The sequence below is a fragment of the Chelonoidis abingdonii genome, chromosome 17, assembly GCF_003597395.2.
Source record: "Chelonoidis abingdonii isolate Lonesome George chromosome 17, CheloAbing_2.0, whole genome shotgun sequence".
Classification (NCBI taxonomy): Eukaryota; Metazoa; Chordata; order Testudines; family Testudinidae; genus Chelonoidis; species Chelonoidis abingdonii.
Genome location: NC_133785.1, coordinates 8,589,764 through 8,601,176, shown reverse-complemented (window position 1 = coordinate 8,601,176; position 11,413 = coordinate 8,589,764). Strand labels below are relative to the sequence as shown.

Here is an 11,413-nt window from a genome sequence, read left to right as displayed (position 1 = left end):
AGGTGAGTCAGGGGGTGGTCTGAGGAGATTTTGATTCACTGACAATGGTATCTGAGACGCCCACCGTGGGGGGAATCGGGCCAATGGGGTGGCGAGGAAGCACAGGGTGAAGACAGCCACCCCTCATTGTAACTGTGGCTTTGGTCAAACTCCTGCAGCCCCTGAACACCACATGATCCCACATCAGCCTATGGTTGAGGCTACTTTTGCCTCAGTAACTGTCATGGCGGCTGGTGGGGGGAGGGGCGGAGTTCCACCTCGGTAACTGTCATGGAGGGCAGCGAAAAGCAAAAGGCGGACGAGAGGGGCGGAAGTGACGCCATTACGATTGTGGCGCTGTGCCAAGGAGCGTTTGGGGATGAGGGAGCGGGGCGGAAGCGGCCCAACTGATGGGCACCAATCAACTTGTCAGGGGCGTGGCCGAGGGGCGGGGATCCATATAAATACAGGCACTGAGGGGGGCTCTTCATTCAGTGGCAGGCGGCTGAGCACAGTGGTGGGCGCTCCCGTCCCGGCTTGTAACGCAGCCTTCCCCGCCCCTCCAGTCCCCGCAGCCATGTTCAGTTGGGTGAGCAAGGACGCGCGGCGGCGGAAGGAGCCAGAGCTGTTCCGCACGGTCTCGGAGGGGCTGAAGCAGCTCTACGCCACCAAGCTGCTGCCCCTGGAGGAGTATTACCGCTTCCACGACTTCCACTCCCCGGCGCTGGAGCCGGCCGACTGGGAGAACAAGCCCATGGTGCTGCTGGTGGGGCAGTACAGCACCGGCAAGACCACCTTCATCCGGCACCTCATCGAGCAGGACTTCCCGGGCATGCGCATCGGGCCCGAGCCCACCACCGACTCCTTCATCGCCGTCATGGGCGGCGAGACCGAGGGCGTCGTCCCTGGCAACGCCCTGGTGGTCGACCCGCGGCGGCCCTTCCGCAAGCTCAACTCCTTCGGCAACGCTTTTCTCAACAGGTGAGCCGGGAGGGGGGGGGGGCACGGGGGCCTGCAGCGTCGCTCGCCCCCTTCCTTCCCCACGTGAGGGCGGGGCGCGGGGGCTGCGGCGCCCCTCAGCGCCTTTCTCCCTAGGTGAGGGCTGCCTGGGGCCTGCATGGCCACTCATGGCACCGCAGCCTCCAGCTTGGCACCGTCCTCAACAGGTGAGAGCCTGAGTACGGGGGGACCTGCAGCGCCGTACTCAGTAGGTAAGTCTGGGCTGGTGGGTGGACATGACTGGTACTGCATAGCAGCTCCAGTTTGAGCTTAGTGCCATCTCTAAGAGGTGAGACCCTGGTGTGAAGGGATGTGGTGGGGGAGGAGAGACTGCCAACACTACTTGTCAGCCCCCAGACTTATGGCAACCTTCTTCATGCAAATCCCTGTACAGACTCCTGCATAATACCCCCTCTCCAAAGCTAGAGTTGAGGCTTTCATCTGTTGAGGAACATGGTCACTGGGGTGGCACCCTGGTAGGTGGGGATGGGAAGCTGCTATTGTACAGTTAATGCTGAGCAGAACCTAACTGAGACCACCTAGGGCCTCCACTAGACTATTTATTTACAGGGTCGTGACAGGCCCTATACGTTCACAAGTGGGTCCTGAGGCCAAAAGTTTGAGAACTGCAGCTCTAAGACATAGTTCTTGGATGCCTCACTCTATAAACTCTGCAGCCAAATTCTCTTAACTCCCTCCCTGCCCATAAGCAGTCTTTTGCCTCTGAATGGCCTCCGGCAGAAGGGGATTTTTGTGCGGAACAGCATAGTGATTTCCTATCTGTCTCAGATTTTGATAGCGTTATTTTGGCCACCTCTAACTGGTGCATGGAGGAGGCTCTGAATGAAATTGACTAGGAACTGACCCTAAACAAACATGAAACTGACTGGGCATTTTCCCAAGCTGAAATGGGAGAAATTAATATTAAAGCAAGTTAATTGAAACTTCCCAGATTCCAATCATCAAAACCAAAGATAGTAACTCTTAAGAAGGGGGCATAGTTCTTTCTAAGTCTCTTAACATGGCAGCATTCCTTCACAACTGAAAGTCCAATTCTCTGGTCCTGCAAAGGGGTTCAGGAGCTCCCTTGGAAGCAGAAGTATTGCAGAGTACTCCTGCCATGTATCCCTGCTCCCAGGGCTCGCATGAAGCCTCTGTACCAGCTGGGAGGTCCCTTCTTGCTCAGTACTATTGGCACCTGTAATAGCTGTTGGCAATGTAAAGGGACCTGATTTAACTGAAACACCCACTTAGAGCTTTCCAGGCTCTTAAGGTAACATCCCTGTTTTACAGATGGAATAACTAAAAGGCAGGGTTGAAGTGACTCAGCCAAACCTGTCCACAGCTGGTGGTAAAACCCAGGTCTCCTGATGCCTGCTGTAACTTTGAGCTTGTTGATGGTTTGTCACCTAAAAGCAATGAGTTGCCAAGTCTAACTTCTCTCAAACTAAACCAATATCTATTTTAGGATGGGTTTTCCCCTTGGGCTTCCCTGGTCTTGTGCAAAGGTGTGACCTCCATAATACAGAGGGTCATGGAAATGTTCTGATGCCCTAAGGCTCTGCTTGAAACCTAATGTTAGCAGAAATTTCTTAGCATGTGGCTGCTTCTGTAGTTGAAAGGGGAGAGTGAGATTAAAATAGAAAATTGTGACAAAGTGAAACCCATAAGGAAGTGGGTAATTGAGGCGCATCCAGCCACAGGTTCTCATAACACTCATAATCATTCAGAAATGGGTTCCCTGTCCTTGGTAATAGAAGATGATTTCATAGCTGACCATGAGGGTGTGATGCAGGAAGGCATGAATGAAACACTTGAAAGCCATACTAGTAGCATAGCATGCAGCTTGAACTCATGATCAGGGCCCCTCTCTATTCATGGCTGCTTCCTCTCTGCCCGGAAGGATGCCTTTTGGACAATTCTAGGTCAGCCTCTACTAGCTGTTTGTGGGCTGGCTTGTTTATAAACTAATTCTAGATGGCCTTTAAACATCAGTGTTAAATGGTCTCTGGAATGTTGGCCTCTGGTCTTCCTGTTGGAGGAGAGTGAAGAGTGTTAATGCTTAACCCAAGTTGTCTCCTCTTGATGGGCTAGTATGTTTAAAAAGGGGTACAGCAACTTTAATACAGTATCTGTTTAATCTAACTGTCCTAGCCAATGGGTTCTTCATCTGGCATGTAACAAAAGCTGTCTCTTGCATTCATCCTAAAGCTCCTTAAAGGAGCACTCTGGGGTCTCTAGGCTCAGTAAAGGAGTAACAGGTTTATTCTCACATCCTTGTTTTTCCTCCCCCTACCCCCACAGCTGTGCGATAATCACTATGCTAAGGGTGTCTGTGTATGAGCAGCAAGACATGCAGTTTGAAACTAGGATTTTTTTGGTGTCTGGAAGAAAATGTAGAATGTCCAGCTTTTAAAACTGCTCAGTCTCTTCTGAAACACTAGGGCTGGGGTTGGCAACCTTTTGGAAGTGGTGTGCTGAGTCTTCATTTATTCACTCTAATGTAAGGTCTCGTGTGCCAGTAATACAGTCTAATGTTTTTAGAAGGTCTTTCTATAAGTCTAATATATAACTAAACTATCACTGTATGTAAGTAAAGTTTCAGAATGTTTAAGAAGCTTCATTTAAAATTAAGTTAAAATGCAGAGCCTCACAGATTGGTGGCCAGGACCCAGGCAGTGTGAGTGCTGCTGAAAATCAGCTTGTGCGCATGTCATAGGTTGCCTACCCCTGCATTAGGGATTAAGGCTTACATGAGTCTTGTGCAGGAGTTGAGAGAGTTCCTGCCTCCTTATGAAATCCATGTCAGATCAGCAGGATTGCTTTGCTGTTTTAGTTGATCAGACTCTTCCTTTCTGCATAGCTAACTGAAATCTCCTCCCAACAGAAAGGAGCTGCTGATTCCACTAAGCAACTAAAATTGCTGTGGACTCAGCTTCTGAAATAAGAACAAGCTAAAGATCTTTCCAGTTCTGCCTAGTGGAAAAATAAATGAATTCCAGCAAATTATCCCTCTTCTAGATGACTCATCTTCAAGAGAAGATCTGATCAAAAGTTAGGAAACAATGAATGGAAGCATTAGATTACCAATCATAGTATTGGCACAGTGGAAAGGTTAGGTGTAGAATTCTAAAATCTGTCACTCTTTACTTTAAAAAATATGCTGTTTTGGCATCAAGCTTGCCACTCTGTCAACAGCTGGAATGTATAAAGTGCACTAACTTGCAGTATTGACTGACATTTCCAGTTAATATTCCTAATGACTCACATTGCTGCTTGCATCTAACATTTTGCTATTGGGCTTAAAGGTTTCAGATACCAGAGAGGAATAGATGTTGGGCTGGTGTAAATCAGAACTCCATTGAAGCTGGTCTACACCAGCTGAAGAGCAAGTCTGTTGTCTTTGGGGTTTAATAGAAATGTCTCTAAACAGCACTGCTCCAGTATGGCTCCCTTTTTCTTTAGCCTTTTTACAGCATATAAGGCTGAAGAGAAGGTGTGTTGATCTGTAGATGATGCACTAATGACACTCTAGGTTTAATTTAAAGGGAACTGATACACTGGTACCTTAAAATTGGTCAACTGCTAGTAAATCTGCCAAAGAAGCTGCAGACTCTCTCCAGTTTCTTTCACATACTTGTAATGCAAGAGATGAACCTTCCTAAGGTAGCCACTTATAAGACAATGAATCACAGAGGTGGAGTGACTTAGATGCCCAAGGGGCTGTACAAACATAATAAATGACAGCCCCTTCCCCAAAGAGCCTGCTATCTAGCTTAGCACTCCTCCTCCTCCCACATACCTGAGGCTGGATTTATGCTTACCATACCCTGTTAGGTAAAACTCTCCCTGCCTTACAGATAAGGGAGTTAAGGCAGTGGGGAGGGTGGTGGGGTGCCAGAGGGGTGGGGACTTGCCCCTGGTCACATAGGGAGTCTGGCAAAGTAGGCGATTGAATCCAGATAGCCTCAGACCCAGCCTACAGCCTTGACCACGTAGCTGATCTTCCTTGTTTTTTTTCTTGCCTCTGATCTTTTACATACCACAGAAGGAAAGTGCCCAGCCTCTCTAATTGAGTATCTCTTCTCATATAGGTTCATGTGTGCCCAACTACCCAACCCTGTCTTGGATAGCATCAGTATCATTGACACACCTGGTATCCTCTCAGGAGAGAAGCAGCGCATAAGCAGAGGTAATTGTTTGCTTTAAATGCATACCAGTGCCAACATTGTATGAGAATTTCCAGACTGGATCTGACAGACCAGTGGGACCATGGAGCCCTGAAGTGTGAAACCAGGGATACCACATAACAGAAAAACAGACTAGCTTGAGCCAAACTTGACTATCCCTCACTCTTTTTCGTTTCTTATAGAGATGTGGTCTGAAGTACATGCTGCTGTTGTACCAAATGCTTTGCACACAAGTTACTGCTCCAAGCAAAGGCTGCTGGATTTGTTTCACCTCAAAGGCTAAATAGCTTGACATGCTTAAGTCATCCACTTAACCTTCCTGGTTCTCTGTCTACCAAGGCTTGAGATTTGCTCCCAGTGTCAACTCCTAATATAGAAGTGATTGGCATCACTAAATCATATTGCACTGGTGGCTAAAACCCACTGCTAGTCTGGCGTTCTGGAGCTGTCTGGTGTCTTGGGAGCTGTGAATGTTCTCTGGTTTTTGGGTTTGGAAGAGAATAGTGTAGCAGAGGTGATCCCTCACTTGGAAAATCTGTCCGAAGACTAGCTTGAAGTAGATCTGAGGAGCTGAGACTAACTGTGAAGCTGAGATAATGCATCTGATGTCCTAATACAATGGTTCTGGAGTGGACAAGTCCAGTTCATCATGGGAGGCTAGCATGGCACCTCCTGGATGTATGCAGGATCTCTTGTTGGGTTGTCAATGCTTTAAGGCTGTTTGGAGGAAGAGCAGCATGATCTAGTGGCTAGTGCATTTAACATGAAGTTGAGGAGTGGTTCTATTCCTGGTTCTGCTGTGACCTGGGACAAGTCACTTCCCCTCTCACCCTGTCTGTCCTATTTAGAATAGAGGCTCCCTTGCTGTGTGGAGGGCTATGAAATAAGAGCAGGCTGTTGGGGGTCAGTACTCCTGGGTTCTATTTCTAGACTGAGGAATGCAGTGTAATGGTTAGAGCTGGCAAGTTGGCTCTCCTGGGTTCTAGTCCCATCTCTGCTTTTGCTCTGGGGTAAGTAGCTTAATGTGCCTCTTTCTGTAGCATAAAATGGGGATGACACCCTCCCACCTTAGTTAATTGTGTAGCATGCTGCTGACAATGCTTCACAAAGCATGTCAGATCATCTAAATGAGTTACTTAGCTGAGCGACCTCTCAATGAGTGTATATGGTCTGTTTCCTTTCCACTGCACTGGAAGTAGGGACAATGGCTGGCTGAGTTTGCATGTTCATATCAGAAAAGCTGCACCTGTTCAACTAAATCTAATTAAATTGATGTAAACCTCAGATGTGTTTAGCCCTTACTTAATCTTGTAACTCCTCTTACAAGCAGAACCAGTTTAAAGCAAGTGTTGAACAAGATTGAGTTCAAATATCTAATGTGGATGCAGCAGTGTAAGCTAGGGGTATGTAGTCACTGTGGGGATCTTAGGTGACAAGCACCCGGGATAGTTAACGCCAATTGGCTTGCAGCATGGCTGCTAACATACTTGCACTACTGTCTTTGCAGCTATTGCATTCCCCAGATCATTAGGATTTGTGATGGTACATCCCATGGTGCTTTGTATAACAGTCTATGCTACTTTGTTTTTGTGAATTGTAAGAATTCATCTCCTAAGTGCACAGAAAAAATTGTGGGAAGGCATTGGAGAACTAATAGTACTTGAGTGATTTAGCCTGTCCTCACTGCAGGGTGGCTTACTAGCCCAAGTGAAACAGAACCTGGACTCTAACCCCCAGCCAGGCCAGCTGAAAGTCCCTGTAAACCTAGGTGAGAGGGCTTTGTGTATGATGGGAGTAGAGTGCTAGGGGCAACGCATGGCTAAAAGCTTGGGCTAACTCTCTGCAGCAATATATACCCAAAATAGATGGGAGACCTCATTCAAGGTGTTCCCATGATACTTGGGATGATGGACAGATAAGAGATGGGGTATAGTTATGCTCGAAGGTGTTTGATCTATAGACATTGCAGAGGTGCTTGAAGCTGTGGCTGTGTTAAATATGGCAGTGGCTTCATGCTCTCCCCCATTTTCCCCCCCAAATCAATAGGGTTTTATCTGAAATGTTGGAATTAGATGTACTGGTCAAAAGGGATCATGTTGCATCCTGACTAACACCTCATGGCGTTGAATGTAGGGCCCCACTAATTCAGCAAACCAGCTCTCTGGATGGTAGGCCACTATTGTCCCTGTCCTACAGATTTGGGTGGAAAACCTGAGGCACAGGGTGGAAGTGATTTGTGTAAGATAGGTGAGCAGCAGGGATGGGGAATAGAACCCTGGTGTCTTGATCATCCAGTAACTCCTGATCTAAACCACTAGACCTACTGGCTATAGACAGGAGAACCAAGGAGTCCTGGCTCCCCATTCTGTGCTCTGGTGAGTTACCTTTCTGCCAGGTGACACTTCAGCTCTCACTTGACTGACTCTCATTCTAGTATTCTTCAGCTTAATGCTTTTACCACACTAGCTGCACTACAGATTCAATGGACAGTTTTCCAGATACTACTGCTTAATGTGTGCAGTGATGTTGCCTCTGAAATGGCTTCCTCAGCTGTAGCCTGCAGCACCTGTTGGTGCCATGAGACCTCTGGAATGCTAAAGCCAAGTGGCATCTGAGCCTGGAAGCTAGCTTCCCTGTAGAGTGAGCTCAAGGTGGTGCAATTTGGAATGATCCTTAGTTCCTGGGGTATTTTGATAGCCACTCTGGCTTCCTGAGAGCTGTCTCCTGCATAGATGAGCTTAAAGTAGAAACCTGAAGCAGCATTGTCAACCCTAGTCCCCATCCCAGAGCTGTTGGCTCCTTTAAGTGCCTTGGGAGAAACACCAATATCTTGACCTTCATCTGAGAACCCACTGTAAAGAGGGCAGGACAGGCTGACTTCTGATTGCCCTAGTCATAGGTAGGCTTGGCAGAACCTGATTTTTAGCACTTTCCCACAACATGATTTCTTTAAGTCCAGGAGGGTAGGGGTCAGACAGTTTAATGCCATGTTGAGATTCAAAATACAATCTTTAACAATTAAAACAAACTGTCAACATATGCCAGAATATACAGAGTAAATATCCCTCCAGCTAAACTCCTTTGCCACCTCTTCTCTGACAGCAACTTTTGAGCACTAATCTGTTGGCATGCATAGTTCCTAGAAGTCACAGCAGAGATTGGGGCAGAGGCCATCTTTGTGCGTGCACAGGGCCTAGTACAATAAGACCACAAAGTGAGAAGGAATATTTATCCACATTTTATGGAGGGGTGGGGGGGAAGGAACTGAGTCAGTAGTAACTTGCGCAAGTCTGCAGAGTTGGGACTAGTGCTCAATCTTGTGAATCCCAGCCCATTTCCAAAACCACAAGACTAGCCTGCCTTTCCTTCTAGAGCAGAGGTCCCCAAACTGTCATGGAGGAACATTCAGGGTGTGGCAGGGCCAGGCCAGCCCCCACAGGGGGCAGGGAGAGGTGACCCACTGGCCCTGCCCCGCACACACCCTTGGGCTGATTGCAGCCCAGTTGCAGCTCCACACTTGGCCCTGGTCTCAGACCCACCCCCACCTGCAGCTTTAGCCTTGGCCCCCTTACCTCTGTCTACTGCCCCACTCCTGGCATTCCCCTGAAAAGTTTTTGGGGATCACTGTTCTAGAAGCAAATGCTCTGTACTGACCTAGCTCTTCTGGCTCCCAAGCAGCATAAATATTTACCGCTAGCCCCATTGGTTCAGAAGTTCTGAACCAAATCTCAGGCCTTTTATTGGTCTATTGGCCTAGTGCTGGCTATGATCCAGGTCTTGAGCTAGTGTTTCACTTTCTGTTGGGTTCTCAATGTTTCTGCCAAAGGATCTCACTCTTCTGTACCCCACACAGCTTCAAAGCACCCCACTGTGACTACTCCCCAGTGGAGAAACTGGGCTTGTCACTTCTGTGCAGAGGCTTGTCCCTGTGCATTCCTTTCTGTGTCCATCTCTCTGCTTGTTCGGATCTCTGCAGAGTCTTGTAACTTAGTTTGGCTCTTCCTGAGTATCAAAATCCTGGCATTTGATTGCACTGCTCCAGAAGCTCTTGCTGTATTTGTGACTTCTTGGTTATGGCAAAGGCCGGAAGGAAAAACGTCTTGCTTATTAATCACATCAGCCTTTCCAAACTGATATTTTTTCCAGTGACTAGTAATGCCTGCAGGAAACTGCTCTCAAAGATAAGGCTCTTGCTGCCCCTAGTCAGAAAGAAACCAGGATGTTCCACAATTCATGGTGCTTTTTTAGTGTTACAATTCTACCCCTCCCCCTTACAAACCACAATTTCTTTATAATGTAAGAGCTTAGCTGTATCTTATTCCTGTAGTGAGACTTTTGAGCCACTTTAGAGAGAGAGGCAGGTCGCTTCAGTCCCCAGAACATCTTGTAGGAAAACAAGGTCTGAAATTCCTTTTTTAATTTCCAAACTTTCATTGGGACATACTCTGCAATTTCTGGTCTTATGCTAGTGCTTCAGGTATGGCTTGCATGGGGGAAGCCTGTGCTAATGATGCAGGTACATAGTTGTGATTCTCCATGGCTGACATTTCATGCCTCCAAGCCTGGCTTCCAGTCTCAGGCTGCTAGGTAGCCTATTTATCATCTGTTCCCTTTGTAGAGAGTTGCACTTAATATAAATTTCTACATGTAAGGATGGTGTGTATGCAGTCCAAGCAATGACTGAGGGTATAAGAACTTCAGACGTGAGAGGCTGGAATGGTGCTTTCAGGTGGTGCAAAGAATCCTGACTTAGCTGCCTGGCTAGCCTGTGCTCACATTGCCAGGGTCTGTCTTTGATCACCAGATTTGATGTAGGAAAGGAATTTCCCCTAGGTCAGATTATCATGGACCTTGAGGTATTTTGGCCTTCTGCAGCAAGGGGGTCTGGGTCACCTGCTGAGATCACCTAATGTCTCAGCTAATTCCCTGCTGTCACAGGGGCCTCAACCATTGGTGGGCCTTGAGCTATATACACTACAGCTTGTGAGTATGTCACTCAGGAGTGTGAATAAGCCACCCTTGAACTACTTAGATTACACTGACCTAAGCACTGGTGTGGGCAGTGTTGCAGCATAGCTATTGCTGCTCATGAGGGGGCTGGAGTAATTATGTTGGGGAGGGGGGGAAGAGCGCTCTCCCATCAGCTTAGAGCGGGGATTGGCAACCTTTCAGAAGTGGTATGCCGAGACTTCATTTATTCACTCTAAGGTTTCATATGCCAGTAATACATTTTAATGTTTCTAGAAGGTCTTTCTGTAAGTCTGTAATTTACATACAATAGTTTTGTTGTATAATTAAGGTTTTTAAAATTTAATCTTCATTTTAAATTAAAATGCAGGGCCCCTGGACGAGTGGTCAGGACCTGGGCAGTGTGAGCTGATTTTCAGTGGCACTCGCATGCTGCCTTGGGCACCCTTGCCATAGGTTCCCTACTCCTGGCTTAGAGCATCTGCAGTGACACAGCTGTAAGTTCTGTAGTCTTGGTCTCAGGAGACTTCTGTCCCAGACACAGAACATGAGGACTGAAATGTTCTAGTTTAACTGAAGTCATCAGACTCAACATAAGGGTATTTGGGTAAAGTTTAATGGCCTATGATACACAAGAGGTCACACTAATGGTCCCTTCTTGTCTTAAAATAAGGTCATCTGACCAAGGATGGCCCCAGAAACAGTCACTATTAATGCTGAGTTTTCTCAGCTGATGAGAACTGTTCATAGTGTTTCTCTAGAGCAGGGGTAGGTAACCTATGGCACAGGTGCCAAAGGCAGCACCTGAGCTGACTTTCAGTGGCTCTCACGCTGCCTGGGCCCTGGCCACTGGTCCAGGGGACTCTGCATTTTAATTTTAAATGAAGCTTCTTAAAGCTTAAAAACCTTATTTACTTTACAATGGTAGTTCAGGTCTATATTATAGACTTAGAGACCTTCTAAAAAGTTAACATGTATTACTGGGATGCTAAAACTAAAGTTAGAGTGAATAAATGAAGACTTGGCACCACTTCTGAAAGGTTGCTGACCCCTGGTCTGAGGAATACTCATTGGAGGAGCCATCTGCTACGTGGAAAATAGCCTTTATCCAGTCTAAATCCTCCCCAATGTTCTGATCTTAGCCAATTAGCATTCCTTCTGTTGGAGTCTGGAATCTTAGCTGCATGAAGGGTGCCAGATGAGGTGCTCTTGAGATTTCAGTCCTGTTCTCAGGCATTTCAGAAATGTTTGCCACAATGGTTTAAGGACCTTTCTTA

The 11,413-nt window shown here is 47.2% G+C and overlaps 1 protein-coding gene across 1 annotated transcript in view; it reads left to right on the top strand.

The window, feature by feature from the left end:
• Positions 1 to 416: 416 nt before the first annotated feature.
• Positions 417 to 11,413, top strand: part of EHD1 (EH domain containing 1) — a 29,704-nt gene continuing 18,707 nt past the window's right edge. Inside the window, exons 1-2 of the mRNA XM_032797755.2 lie at positions 417 to 960; positions 5,073 to 5,170. Coding sequence (XP_032653646.1) covers positions 557 to 960; positions 5,073 to 5,170 — 502 coding nt within the window. The 5' untranslated portion in view covers positions 417 to 556. The remainder of the gene's footprint in view (positions 961 to 5,072; positions 5,171 to 11,413) is intronic.